Raw genomic sequence first — 15,077 nt, forward strand, 5'->3', positions numbered from 1 at the left:
TGAGAAGACATCTAAAAGAGGGGAAATGTATATACATATAACTGCCTGTGCTGTATAGCGGAAACTAACACCAACACCGTAAAATCAACTATACTCCAACAAAAAGCGTTTTTAGAAGGTTTAAGGTTTTTCCACAAATCTTAAATTTCTCACAAGCTCATTTATGCATCTAATTCCTTTAATAACCTGTCATGTTAAGAATTTACTGGCAGATAACCAAGACAGTCTAGACGGTTGTATAACTTCTCTGTGAATATTGCCCTCCTTCAGCCTGTTATATCCCATGGAAATGCTTAGTTTTCACTATGGACGTAAACAAGCGTATGTATTTCAGGATTGAACGTCTGCTGCTATACTGAATGATTTCAGAGTGAACACGCGTGGACACGCCCCCACACACAGAGGACACGCCCCCACACAGAGCGCATGCCCCAGGGGACACGCCCCCCACACAGAAGACACGCCCCGAGAGGACACGCCCACACACAGAAGACCTGCCCTGAGGACACGCCCCCACACAGAGGACACACAGTCCAATCTCAGCCCTGGAGGTCGTCCCGCCCTCTAAGCGTGTCCTCCACTTCCAGCAGGAAACAAAAATGGGATAAAAGCCATTTCTCCACATTCTGAAAATGTATGAGGTCTGGTTTATACTCTTTAATAGTCCTAAATGTTAAAGAGAATTGAGTGACTAGGCCGTTTCTCCACATGTTAGAGTTAAGATGAACTCTGGAATATTCTTCCAGCTCCATGAGGTGACTACATCAAGCACTTGGAAACTGTCACCCCTGAAAATGTTCCTCCTGCCTCCCAAGAGAGCAAGTTACGTTTCTATTAAAGACAGGATTATGTCTTTCTTTCCTTCAAGGGACCCCTTTATAAAACTGTGTGAACACGCACCCTTTGCTTTCATAGAAACATTTATCATGAAAACACCTAGTAGCCTGCAGACCTGGAAAAACAGCATTCAAAAAGTAATTTATATGGTGACATTTACAGCACTGCTTCCTATAAAATATGATTTCCCTTACTTAAACTGGAAAGTTGCAATGATTCTTTACTTCTGGTTGGTTCATGAGGAAAACTCATTGTGTTCCTGTCACAGGCACACATGAGTGTTTATGGGATTATACATCAATGTTGGGTTACGAAGTGTGTCCTGACACACACTCAGCTGTGTCCTGCCTAATCCTGTGTTAAGACAGTCTCTGCTGGAGGCCACCCTGAAACCCAAGTAACATGTATTATGACTGGTACTTTGCAATATTACTTATTTTTTTAATTATTGTTCTGACCCTTCTGACAGGAATCAGTTAATCCTAGAATAAAGTGGCCTTTAGTAGGTTAAGTTATCATATCTCTTTCTTGGTTAGGTAAAATGGTACAGGCATGCTCAGTCATGTCCAACTCTTTGCGACCCCATGGACTGTAGCCCAAAGTTATGACCAACCCTAGACAGCATATTAAAAAGCAGAGACATTACTTTGCCAACAAAGGTCTGTCTACTCAAAGCTAGGGTTTTTCCAGTAGTCATGCATGGATGTGAGAGTTGGACCATTTAGAAAAGCTGAGCGCTGAAGAATTGATGCTTTTGAACTGTGGTGTTGGAGGAGACTCTTGAGAGTCCCTTGGACTGCAAGGAGATCCAACCAGTCCATCCGAAAGGAAATCAGTCCTGAGTGTTCATTGGAAGGACTGACGTTGAAGCTGAAACTCCAATCCTTTGGCCAACTGATGCAAAGAGCTGACTTTTGAAAAGACCCTGATGTTGGCAAAGATTGAGGGTGGGAGGAGAAGGGGACGACAGAGGATGAAATGGTTTGATGACATCACCGAATCAATGGATGTGAATTTGAGTGGACTCTGGGAGTTGGTGATGGACAAGGAAGCCTGGCGTGCTGCGGTTCATGGGGTCGCAAAGAGTGGGACACAACTGAGCTACTGACGTGAACTGAGCTGGACTGTAGCCCACCAGGCTCCTCTGTTCATGGGATTCTCGGTTGTGGGCAGAAAGGCATATTCAATTATGGGACTCGTACAGCCCCTTCGTGGATCACAGCCATACCAGCCTCTAAGGGGGAAGGAACACTTTGTATATGACATATTTGTTTATACTCTAATGCAGTCTATGATAGTAGAATATAGTAACTATTCCCACAATTAGACACAGTTTGAGGAATGAATTAAAGTGTGAAAGTCACTCAGTCGTGTCCGACTCTTTGCAACCCCATGGGCTATACAGTCCATGGAATTCTCCAGTGGGTAGCCTTTCCCTTCTCCAGGGGATCTCCCCAACCCAGGAATCAAACCCACGTCTCCCACATTGCAGGCAGATTCTTTACCAGCTCAGCCACCAGGGAAGCCCAAGAATACTGGAGTGGGTAGCCTGTCCCCTTCTCCAGGGGATCTTCCTGACCCAGGGATCAAACCCAGGTCTCCCGCATTGCAGGCGGATTCTTTACCAGGTGAGCCACGAGGGAAGCCCAAGAGTACTGGATGAATGAGTGTAGGATTGCATTTAAAGAAACTGATGAATGGTGGATACAGCCACTATGGAAAACAGTACGAAAGTTCCTAAGAAAACTAAAAATACAACTATTGTATGGTCCAGCTACCCCATTTCTGGGCGTGTATCCAGACGAAGTTGTAATCCAAAAGGGTACACGCACCTCTAGGTTCACTGTAGCACTATTCACAAGAGTCAACACGTGTGAAACAACCCCAAGGCCCATCAACAGAGGGATGGGCAAAGAAGACATGGTACATACAGACGATGGAATATTACTCAGCCACGGAAAAGAATGAAACGATGCCATCTGCAGTGGCATGGATGGGCCTAGCGATGATCATACTAAGCAAATTAAGTCTGACAGAGAAAGACGAATACTGTACGTCACTTGTGGAATCTGAAATATGACACTAACAAACTTACTTATGAAACAGAAAGAGATTCACAGACATTGAGAACAGACTGGTGATTACCAAGGGGCCAGGGATGGGGAAGGAGGGAGTGGGAAGTTGGGGTTAGCAGATGTGAGCTTTGGTATAGAGAATGGATAAGCAACAAGGTCGTATCATGGGGAACTACATTCAATATCCTGTGATAAACCATCATGGAAAAGAATATACTTTTTAAAATGTACGTATATACATAAGTGAAATAACTCTGCTGTATAGCAGAAAATGGCCACAATGTTGTCAATCAACTACACTTCAATAAAAACTTCTTTTAAAAAATCAATGAAGCTATTAAATGTTCAGAAATGTTTCCATAAAAGTTGTACTGTACCCAGACTGACACACAGCAATAGTGGACTTTTCAAATCCATCTAATCTCCCAAAGGACCCATTTCTGAAATAGGGAGGAAGCTCTGTTTCGAAAACTCTTTTGAAAAACACCGTTTCAAGTGGACCTGCTCCTTTGGACTCCATTATCCTCCAGGTGGTACAAGATAATTAGGGCTTCCCAAGTGGCTCAGGCAGTGGTTAAAGCATCCGCCTGCAAATGGAGGAGACACAGGTTCCGTCCCTGGGTCGGGAAGATCCTCTGGAGAAGAAACTGGCAACCCGCGCCAGTATTCTTGCCTAGAGAATCCCATGGACAGAGGAGTCCATGGGGGTTCACAGAGTTGGACATGACTGAGTGTGCACACAAGCTCAAGGAACATGGTTTTGGACAATCCCTGCGTCTAACTCAGAGGAGCCAGCCTCAGTTCAGTCGCTCAGTCATGTCCAGCTCTTTGAGACCCCATGAACCACAGCACGCCAGGCCTCCCCGTCCATCACCAACTCCCAGAGTCCACCCAAACCCATGTCCACTGAGTCGGTGATGCCATCCAGCCATCTCATCCTCTGTCGTCCCCTTCTCCTCCCGTCCTCGATCTTTCCCAGCATCAGGGTCTTTTCAAATGAGTCAGCTCTTCGCATCAGGTGGCCAAAGGATCGGCGTTTCAGCTTCAACCTACTTTCCTAAATTCTAGACGCTTGTCACACCGTCCTGGTCAGACCCAGGCCCGGAGCCATGACGAGAGGCAGACCCCGCGAGCCTGGGGCAGCAACACTTGCAGAGATGCCTGTGGCCTCTCCCGGGCTGGCCTTCCGTCAGCCTGGCCCCAGGAGGCTCCCCACAGCCCCACCCGCCACTCCCCAGCTATCGGCAAAAGCCAGCAACACCACAGCACCCAACATCTGGCTCAGAGACGAGGGTCTCGTGTGCCCTTCCTCTCGCTGTGCCAAGTTCACAGTAATAGATGAGCCTGGTAACACTGGCGCCTAGGACATGGGCGTGGGCTGACGTGGTCACTGTTCCCAGCGTGCTACTCGGTAGACTTCTGCAGGAATTGTGACCAGTGTGTGAAGCCCACCAAAAAAGGGGTTGAAAGCCTCAAACGCATGTTGCATCTGAAGAGGGAATTAACAGTTTCTGAGAGTTTAGCTACAAGGATCCTCCTCGAAGACCGGTACACATGTGTGAGGACCCGATCGTGTGAACACAAGCGTTTGCTGGAATGAGACACCTTCTTAAGTTTCCATTGTGACATCACAAGTATCTATGAAACAGATAAAAGTCGTACAGAAAACTCCAAGGCAGGGCCTCCCTGGTGGCTCAGTGGTAAAGAATCCGCCTGCCAAAACAGGAGACATGGGTTCGCTCCCCGGTCCGGGAAGATCCCACGTGTCATGGAGCAGCTAAGCCTGTGTACTACAACTAGTGAGCCCGTGTGTCCTAGAACCCGTGGTCTGCAATGAGAGCCAGCTCAGTGAGAAGCCTGGGAGCCATAACTAGACAATAGTCCCTGCTTGCCGCTGCTAGAGAAAAGCCCTCACGCAGCTGTGAAGACCCAGCACAGACATTTAAAAAAAAACTATAAAAAATAAGGACACATTTGCATAATGACCCTGAATCACATCAACATTGGCATCTGCTAGGACGAGACACCTTTTCCTCTGAAGTTTCCATTAGAATAACGACCCTGAATCATGTCAATATCAGCATCTGCTAGGATGAGGCACCTTTTCCTCTGAAATTTCCATTAGAATAAGGACCCTGAATCATGTTGATATTGGCATCTGCTAGGATGAGACACCTTTCCTTGTAAAGTTTCCATTAGAATAAGGACCCTGAATCATGTCAATATCAGATGCTAGGATGAGGCACCTTTCCTTCTGAGGTTTCCATTAGAATAAGGGCCCCAAATCATGTCGATATTAGCATCTGCTAGGATGAGACATCTTTCCTTCTGAAGTTTCTATTACAAGAAGGACCCCAAATCATGTCAATATCAGATGCTAGGATGAGACACCTTTTCTTCTGAGGTTTCCATTAGAATAAGGACCCTGAATCATGTCAATATCAGCATCTGCTAGGATGAGACACCTTTTCCAAAGTTTCCATTAGAATAAGGGCCCCAAATCATGTTGATATTGGCATCTGCTAGGATGAGACACCTTTCCTTCTGAAGTTTCTATTACAAGAAGGACCCCGAATCATGTCAGTATCAGATGCTAGGATGAAACACCTTTCCTTCTGAAGCTTCTTTTAGAATAAGGACCCTGAATCATGTCAACAACAGCATCTGCTAGAATAAGACACCTTTTCCTCTAAAGTTTCCATCAGAATAAAGGTCCTGAACCATGTCAATATTAGCATCTGCTAGAAAGGGACACCTTTTCTGCTGAAGTGTCCATTAAAATAAGGACCCCGAATCATACTGATATTGGCATCTGCTAGGATGAGACACCTTTCCTTCTGAAGTTTCTATTACAAGAAGGACCGTGGATCATGTCAATATTAGATGCTAGGATGAGGCACCTCTCCTTCTGAAGCTTCCATTAGAAAAAGGACCCCGAATCATGTCAATATCAGATGCTAGGATGAGGCACCTTTCCTTCTGAAGTTTCCATTAGAATAAGGACCCTGAATCATGTCAGTATCAGATGCTAGGATGAGGCACCTTTTCCTCTGAAGTTTCCATTAGAATAAGGACCCCGAATCATGTCAATATCAGATGCTAGGATGAGGCACCTTTTCCTCTGAAGTTTCCGTTACGATGCCAAAACACTGCACGCAGAATAGACAGACCGTAAGGAAGATGGCAAGGTAACACGTGCACACGTGCTGGTTCACAGGACACAGACACACACGTGCCGGTAGGAAGACCTGCCCGGTGAAGACAGGAAGTGAGGGAAAGGAGCCGTGCACACTCACTGTTGTGGGCAGCGTGCGCAGATGTGAACCGCAGGGACACCTTGGCGCTCTTGAGGCGCGTCTGCCCCCAGTAGGTGATGGCTTGCAGCTCCACGGTGTAGTCGCAGCCCAGCTGCAGCGGCTCCAGGGTCACTGAGTTCTGAGACTGCAGGCGGAGGGGAGACGAGACTGAGTCACAAGCTGCCCGGACCCTGAGCCTCCCGCCAGGGGTCCCCGGTCCTCAGGGAGCCCGCCAGCTCCCACCTGACCTCCTCCCAGACTAAGAGCACGGAACCTTCCACATCTTTAGCAAAACCAGTTGTGCCGTGGATCCAAATTAACGTCAAGCAAAAGCACCTTTTTCTCTTTTTTTGAAACTGTGTCACTAATCCCATTATTGGATGCTCTGCAGTTATATGAGGATGAATAACTCCTAGAACTCACAGTACTAGGACTGGATGTGTGTTTGAATTCTGTGCCATTGGCAGGATGTGTTTGTGTGTGTGTGTGCGTATATTCTGTGCCTTTTGCAGGGTACGTGTGTGAGTGTGTATTTTGTGGCGGTTCTAGGGCTGTGTGTGTGTGTGAATCGTGTGCCATTGGTAGGATATATGTGTATGTGTGTGTGTGTGTGTGTGTGTGTGTGTATGTGTGTCCCTCAGTCCTTCCTGGACGGCAGCTCACAGAGAAAACGAGAGCCCTTTATAACAGACTAGCAGAGGGTTACGTCAGTGCACACCGAGAGAGACCCAGAGACCTGACATTCACCGTATTTCCCCGATACGGATCCTCCGTCTTCTATGAGAAAATTCCCTCTGAAAGTTGTTAAGAAAAATCAACTTGACAGAATGCTTTTTAAAGCATGTTTTTATGGGCTGCGGGTATGATAATAAGGTCTCTTACAAGAACTGGGAATTAAGAGAAATAAGCTTGTGGTCTCAGAATTCAAACATTTGTCAAAAGGTAGTACACGGGCAGTTCCGTGGTAGTACACTGGCTAGGATTTGGCGTGTTCAGTGTTGGGGCCAGGGTTCAATTCCCGGTGGAGGAACACATACAGCAAGTGGAACAGGACACACACGCGCACACGCGCACGCGCACACACACACACACACACAATGGAATAGGACACATACACACCGTACAAATGACACAGGGTACATATACACACATACCCTGCAAACAGCACAGGATACACACGGCACAGGCTTCAAACACACACACAGTCCTAGAACTGGCACAAAATGCACACACACACACCCTGCAAATCGCACGGGACACACACACACCCTGCAAATCGCACGGGACACACACACACCCTGCAAATCGCACGGGACACACACACACACATCCTTCAAATGGCACACGATTCACACACACACACAATCCTAGAACTGGCACAAAATGCACACACACGCACACACCCTGCAAATCGCATGGGACACACACACGCACACACACACGCACACACACACGCACACACACACACAATGGAACAGGACACATACACACCGTACAAATGACACAGGGTACATATACACACATACCCTGCAAATAGCACAGGATACACATGGCACAGGCTTCAAACACACACACAGTCCTAGAACTGGCACAAAATGCACACACACACACACCCTGCAAATTGCACGGGACACACACACACACACACACACCCTGCAAATCGCACGGGACACACACACACACACACATCCTTCAAATGGCACACGATTCAAACACACACACGATCCTAGAACTGGCACAGAATACACACTCACACATACCCTGCAAACTGCACAGGACACAGAGACAAGCACACACACCCATTCTGCTAAAGGCACAGGATACACACACACACACACACATCCTGCCAGCGGCACAGGATTCAGACACATACACAATCCTAAACCTGGCATGAAATACACACACACACATATACACATATATATCCTACAAATGGCATGGAATACACACATACACACACATCCTGCAAATGGCTGAAGACACACACACATATACACAGCAAATAGCACAAAATACACACAGACACACATCTTGCCAATGGCACTAACACACACACACAAACATTGTGCAAAAGGCACAAGATTCACACACACACACATATCCTGCAAGTGATACAGGATACACACACACCCCCTCCAGTGTCACAGGATACACACACACACACCCTGCAAATGCTAGAGAATACACAGGCATACCCTGCAATGGTGACGAAACACACACACTCTGCACATGATGCAGGATACACACACACACAGACACACACACACACACACACACTGCAACTGTCACAGGACACACACACATCCTGCAGATGAGACAGAATACACACACAGACACCCTGCAAATGGCACAGGATACACAAAGAGAAACATACATATAGGTCCTGCAAATGGCATAGGACACACACACACAGACATCCTGCAGATGCACAAAATGCACACACACACACCTCTCAGATGCACAAAATACACACACAGACACACACACACACAATCTCCTTTCAGTCTAGAGGCCACCCGATACCACACGCACCACAGATACACTATACGTACACTATACGTGCATAGACTTTATCACGTCACATTCTGATTTCCATTTCTGTGATTTCCCACCTTTATCTCTTTCAGCACTTTCTATGAGATGAGCACACATCATCAATTATCACTTGTTGCAGAGTTGTGTGAAGTAAAACCTGGAACTGTCAGAAAGTTTCTTACAAAGAAAACAGCATCACAGCCGGATATCAGTGATGCGGACTGGTAGACGCAAGTTTTACAATCCTCGATGGCACAGATACTGCAATGTTCATTTAAAAAAACTGTTGCTGTCTTTTTAAAGCTTTTTTCAACATTAATTTGTGGAATTCAACCTTATAAATTAGAGAGGAAGTTGTTCATTGACATTTTATAACAACAAGATAAACAGTGTAATAAAAGGACTTTTTTTTTATACATTAAGCATGTCACACAATGCAGAATGTTCAGTGTTATGGAGATCTCATTGCATGAAATGTTTCGGTGAAGCTTTTATTTCTTGGTATGCGGACAGTAAGCCATCCCATGTCCTTTTAGTCAAATAGAAACATATATTGTCAAATGTACATCTTATAAACTGTCTGCAGTTCCAGCAATGACATAACAGATGGGAGCACCTCGCAATACACGACAGAAAAAGTACAAACTTTAACTCCCCACTTCAGAAGGATCACTTAAAAAACAAAAAAAGCAAATGTTAATGTCAAGGACATTTTGAATTGTACCATTTTCAGTGGCTAGACAGGTAAGATGGACATCATTCCAGTCCCTTTGATTTCTAGAGTTTGTGCCGGCCCTTTGGATATCAGTAAGTCAACAGACGACATTCAAGCGTTCTCAACCTGAAATGTCCGAGGCTGAATGGCCGGTGTGGTCCTCTGATCGCTGAGCCTCCTCAGTCAGAGGGAAGCGATGGGAATTCATCCCTCATCCACCCCTCTTGTGGGCTCAACGGAGGCTGCTCTTAAACCAGGCGCCTTGAGTTCAACGCCCCTGAGAGACACCAGGCCCCCTTCCCGGGATGGGCACTTACCCCATCCGTGGTCTTCCTCCTCTTCTTCTTGGTCGGCACAAGGGACTTGCCGCTGACCGTCCAGCTCCAGAAGACTTTGTAGTGGTGCACCGGGATGTCTGGTTCCTCGGGGACATCCCACGCGATGGTCACGGCCACGCTTCCATCACTGTGGACGGTGGAGTTCGCCAGCCGGAGGTTGGCTGGGGCCGGGGGTGCAGACGGATCTGAAATCACAGGAGACAGAGTTCAGTTTTGAGGATGAGCACAAACGCACCATGGACTCCATGGACAGGAGTTTGAGCAAACTCCAGGAGATGGTGAAGGACACGGGAGCCTGGCGTGCTGCCGTCCGTGGGGTTGCAGACATGACTGAGCAACTGAACACCAACCATGGAAGCGCCATTTCTGCACATGTGACAACTGTAGGGTCAGCACAGGAACACTGCCCTTTATATGTAGGATACTTGAAAACAAGCACTTCGGTTCAGTTCAGTCGCTCAGTCACGTCCAACTCTTTGCAACCCCACGGACCACAGCATGCCAGGCCTCCCTGTCCATCACCAACTCCTGGAGTCTACCCAAACTCATGTCCATCGAGTCGATGATGCCATCCAGCCATCTCATCCTCTGTGGTCCCCTTCTTCTCCTGCCTTCAGTCTTTCCCAGCACTAGGAGCCACTTTTTAGGCGTCAAATCGAAATGCAGTCTACAGAACAGTAGAGAAAGTGAAAATCGCTCAGTTGTGTCTGACTCTTTGCAACCCCATATTCTGCAGGCCAGAGTGGGCAGCCTTTCCCTTCTCCAGGGGCTCTTCCAAACACAGGGATTGAACCGGGGTCTCCTGCATTGTAGGAGGATTCTTCACCAACTGACCCACCAGGGAAGTCCACAGAATGGCAAGACACCTGCATTTGGACCATGCTTGCAATCTAGACACTTTCATAACACTACCACCCTGCCAAATTTTCACTGTACTGAAACTGATAAAATTCTGTAAAACCCAGTCAAATTCCATTTAGCTTGGATGGCATTAAACACATCAGCAATGGTGAAATACCTCTGAAAATTCTGAACAGAGAAAACAGAAATCCAGGGCCAGCTCATACAAATAAGTGTTCATCTGAGTGGACCTGGAGCTGAACATCCTTGAGTCCAGAGTTAAGAGCCACATGGAGACATCAGCAGAAACAAAACCAGTTTTTTAAAATCCACACTACGAATGAGATGACAGACGGCTAACATGTTTGTCATCTCACTGTTTCTCGTTTGTTACATAAACCTGGACCTTCTCAGCTGTCGAGAGAGACCAGGTCCTGGAACGACTCCCCCCGACCCCGACAAATCTCCATTTGAGATGTGTATATGAGAATGACTAAGCATGTGTGAACTTGGGGGTCTTTCCCTCATTTTTTGCCACATGCGTGTGTGCATGTTGAGTGGCTTCAGTCGTGTCCGACTCTTTGTGACCCCATAGACTGTAGCCTGCCAGGCTCCTCTGTCCGTGGGATTCTCCAGGCAAGGATACTGGAGTGGGTAGCCTTTTCTTCTCCAGGGAATCGTCCAGACCCAGGAATTAAACCCGAGTCGCTTATGTGTCTCCTGCATTGACAGGTGGGTTCTTGGGAACCCACCTGGGAAGCCCCAGAAATTGAGCAAATATAGATGCCACTCACCACAAATGACTTACAGATGGTTTTGCTTCAAGATGCCTGCCCAATACTTCTAACACCATCTGCATCAGAGGAGCAAAGACGCAAACGATATAAATGAAGAAAACTGGGCAAAATTACCTATGTTTTTATTCTCAGGATGCTTTGCATTTTTGGAATGATGGAAACATGAATTACTGTTTTGTTAAATCTGTTGCTTTCCTCTAAGATAGCTGAGTTCTGGAGGTTTGTGGGTTTTTTTTTTTTTTTTTTTAAGTTTTGTAATTGCTTTTCTAGGCTAATCACTAATCCAAAGTATATTATATGATTTTTTTTTTTTTTTGACCAAGTGGTTCTCAAACAATCAACATTAGGAACCCTCCGGGAGTGCCCAAGACTTATGCTGAGATAATGCTGTTTCAGTGAGTCCTGGGAGGGCCCAGAAATATATTCATGTGAAATATGTTTTATATAAAATAACTGTTGTTGTTTAATTGCTCAGCCATGTCTGACTCTCTGCAACACCATGGACTGTAGCCCGCCAGGCTCCTCTGTCCATGGGATTCTCCAGGCAAGAATACTGGAGTGGGCTGCCATTTCTTTCTCCGGGGAATCTTCCTGACCCTAGGAATTGAATGTGTGTCTCCTGCCTGGGCAGACAGATTCTTTACCACTGAGCCACTTGGGAGACTACTTTGCCAGTCTTGGCCCCTCCAGCCCCTACTCCCCACAACAGACACCCCATCTCAGGAAATGCACAATCCTTCCCACGGCTCCTTCCCCAAACTTCGAGGCTGTATCCTTCCTGAGCTCTCACTGACCAGCTCCCGTGGGCATATCACCACTACAGAGTCTATCTGGAATCCCACTGTCTCTACCAGAATAACACCCTGGGCCCATTTCACCTTCCTCTCTCCCTGATTATTGGGAAGGCCTGTCTGAGTCTTTCTCAGTATGGCAGCTGGTGAATTTTTTTTTTTTTAACTTATTTGGCTTCCCCGGTAGCTCAGCTGGTAAATAATCCGCCTGCAATGCAGGAGACTCTGGTTCGATTCCTGGGTTGGGAAGATCCGCTGGAGAAGGGATATGCTTACCCACTCCAGTATTCTTGGGCTTCCCTGGTGGCTCAGCCACTAAATAATCCACCTGCAATGTGGGAGACCTGAGTTCGATCCCTGGGTCAGGAAGATCCCCTGGAGAAGGGAATGGCTACCCACTCCAGTATGCTTTTATTTTTGTTTATGTTTCATTTATTTTGCTTTTAAATTTATTTGTATTTCTTTGGCCATGCTGGGTCTTCGTTCCAGCATGTGGTATCTTTAGCTGGGACATGGGAACTCTTAGTTGCGTCAGGTGGTACCCAGTTCCCCAAGCGGGGATTGAACCTGGGTCCCCTGAGTTGGGAACACAAAGTCTTAGCTACTGGACCACAAGGGAAGTCCCAGCTGGTGATTCTTCATGACATGACTTCAGAAGCTCTCACTGCCCACCCCTCCCAAAAGAGCTGGCAGTCTCCCCAAGGCCCTGTGCATTCCTGCCATACATAACGTCCCAAGTCTGCTTGGGACTGCTCTTCCTGCTGCTCTGGCCATGCTGGTTCCCAGGTTACTTCTTGGAGATGAAACCAGGAGCTACTGAGGCTCTTCCAATGGTTGTTGAGCCTCAACGACTCCCCCCAAGGAGTCCTGACCTGACTGTTCACCTACTACGGGTCGACCAGATGTCTTGCTATCCAAGTCCATTATATGTGTCCTCCTCCTCTCTCTGGTAGAATATTGCCACAGTTTCCTCCCGCCTTCGTGTTCTCTGAGGCCCTTAGAACCAACTCTATGGCGTGATTCGATCCTGAACCTACACCAGCTCAATGCAGACCCTTCTCAGAGGAAGCTAGCCTTCAAGCTCATCACTGCTTCGAAGCAAAAGCAAAATTAAAATGTGTAAAGATAATCACAGCCATTCACGTTTTCAACGATGCACCTGGATGTCTATGTGCTGAAAAGACACGGCTATGCTTCCAGAAATCCAAAGTTCACAGGAAAAGAGCAAAATCATCTACATTTCTAAAGAAAATTCCCAGTTTAGGAAAGTCAATTGGTGGTGTTTCATCATTTCCTTAATCTACTTCATTCATCCTATCATTACTCACCGCCCTGGAAAAATAGCTCATGCCTTACGTGTGACTGCAATAGTCCAGGACAACATCACCTAGTTTGTGAAATAGGAAACAACCTAACTGATGAAGCAGCACTAGGAAATAACACTTTAAATGAACTAATAGTGTGTGGCTCAAGTTTTCCTCCCTGGTGGCTCAAAGAGTAAAGAATCTGCCTGCAATGCGGGAGACCTGGGTCTGATCCCTGGGTAAGGAATATCCCCCTGGAGGAGGGAATTAACCCACTCCAGTATTCTTGCCTGGAGAGTCCCATGGACAGAGGAGCCTAGTGGGCTACAGTCCATGAGGTTGCAAAGAGCTGGACACGACTGAACAGCTAACTCTTTCACTTTCACCCTGTCTTAAACATAAGGCCCATTTCAGTGTTCAGAATACCAAGATGGCATATTCCCGTAACGAAGATAAGACACTCCAATCTCTTCCTTCCCCCCACCCCCAAATAATCACTTTAAAATTACAGAGCCAAGAGGGAATACCAGAGATGATCTGTTTATCAGCCCCAATTAGTCTCTGTAAACCAGCTTTTTGTTTATCTGTTTAGTCACAGAAGACCTCAGATGAGAGTCTGTCTGACCTGTCTAAGCTGAAGGATTTCAATCAGTCCCAACAAATTCCCACACTGCAGCCATCCATGGCCTTGTGAAGTGGTTTCCTACATTGCGAAATGAAGTATATTCACTTTGTTGAGAGGTACAAGAAATTTTCTTTCAACTTACATAATGTTTCAATTATTATGAAAACTTTGAAATGCAGGTGGAAGTTTGTGGAAAACAATTATATGCATATAGCTGACGCCACATTATGATAAAGCCTCAAAGGATCCTATAAGCTACTTCTTTGGTCTTTTTTTTTTTTCTTAAACAGGTAAGGATATTTCAATCTTTTGACCCATAGGGTTGAACAGGTGAAGTGGCCTGCCCGAGGTCATTCAGGGAACTGGTGGCAGTCAGAAGTGAGAAAGACAGGGAGGGGAGACAGAGGGGCTGAGACTCTCACACTCCGGCACATCTGCATTCATTACTGTAGTAACGTTATGGTTCCCAGGGGGAAGGGTGGGGGAAGGGGTAGTTAGGGAGTGTGGGATGGACAAGGACACACTGCTGTATTTAACAAGGAGAACCAACCAGGACCTGCTGTCCAGCACAGGGACCTCTGCTCAATACCCTGTAATAACCTTATGGTTCCCAGGGGGAAGGGTGGGGGAAGGGATAGTCAGGGAGTTTGGGATGCACAAGGACACACTGCTGTATTTAACAAGGAGAACCAACCAGGACCTGCTGGACAGCACAGGGAACTCTGCTCAATACCCTGTAATAGCCTTATGGTCACCAGAGGGAAGGATGGGGGAAGGGATAGTTAGGGAGTTTGGGATGGACAAGGACACACTGCTGTATGTAACATGGAAAACCAGCAAGGCCCTGATGTACAACACAGGGAACTCTGCTCAGTGTCATGTGGCAGCCTGGATGAGAGGGGAGTTTGGGGGAGAATGGATCCG

The 15,077-nt window shown here is 46.7% G+C and overlaps 1 protein-coding gene across 1 annotated transcript in view; it reads right to left on the reverse strand.

Moving 5' to 3' along the window:
- The window catches only part of ANOS1 (anosmin 1), a 221,523-nt gene that overhangs the window by 26,752 nt on the left and 179,694 nt on the right, over positions 1–15,077 (reverse strand). Inside the window, exons 7-8 of the mRNA XM_052663363.1 lie at positions 9,776–9,981; positions 6,209–6,353 (exon numbers count right to left, since the gene is read on the reverse strand). Coding sequence (XP_052519323.1) covers positions 6,209–6,353; positions 9,776–9,981 — 351 coding nt within the window. The remainder of the gene's footprint in view (positions 1–6,208; positions 6,354–9,775; positions 9,982–15,077) is intronic.

This window comes from Budorcas taxicolor, chromosome X (assembly GCF_023091745.1).
Source record: "Budorcas taxicolor isolate Tak-1 chromosome X, Takin1.1, whole genome shotgun sequence".
NCBI lineage: Eukaryota > Metazoa > Chordata > Mammalia > Artiodactyla > Bovidae > Budorcas > Budorcas taxicolor.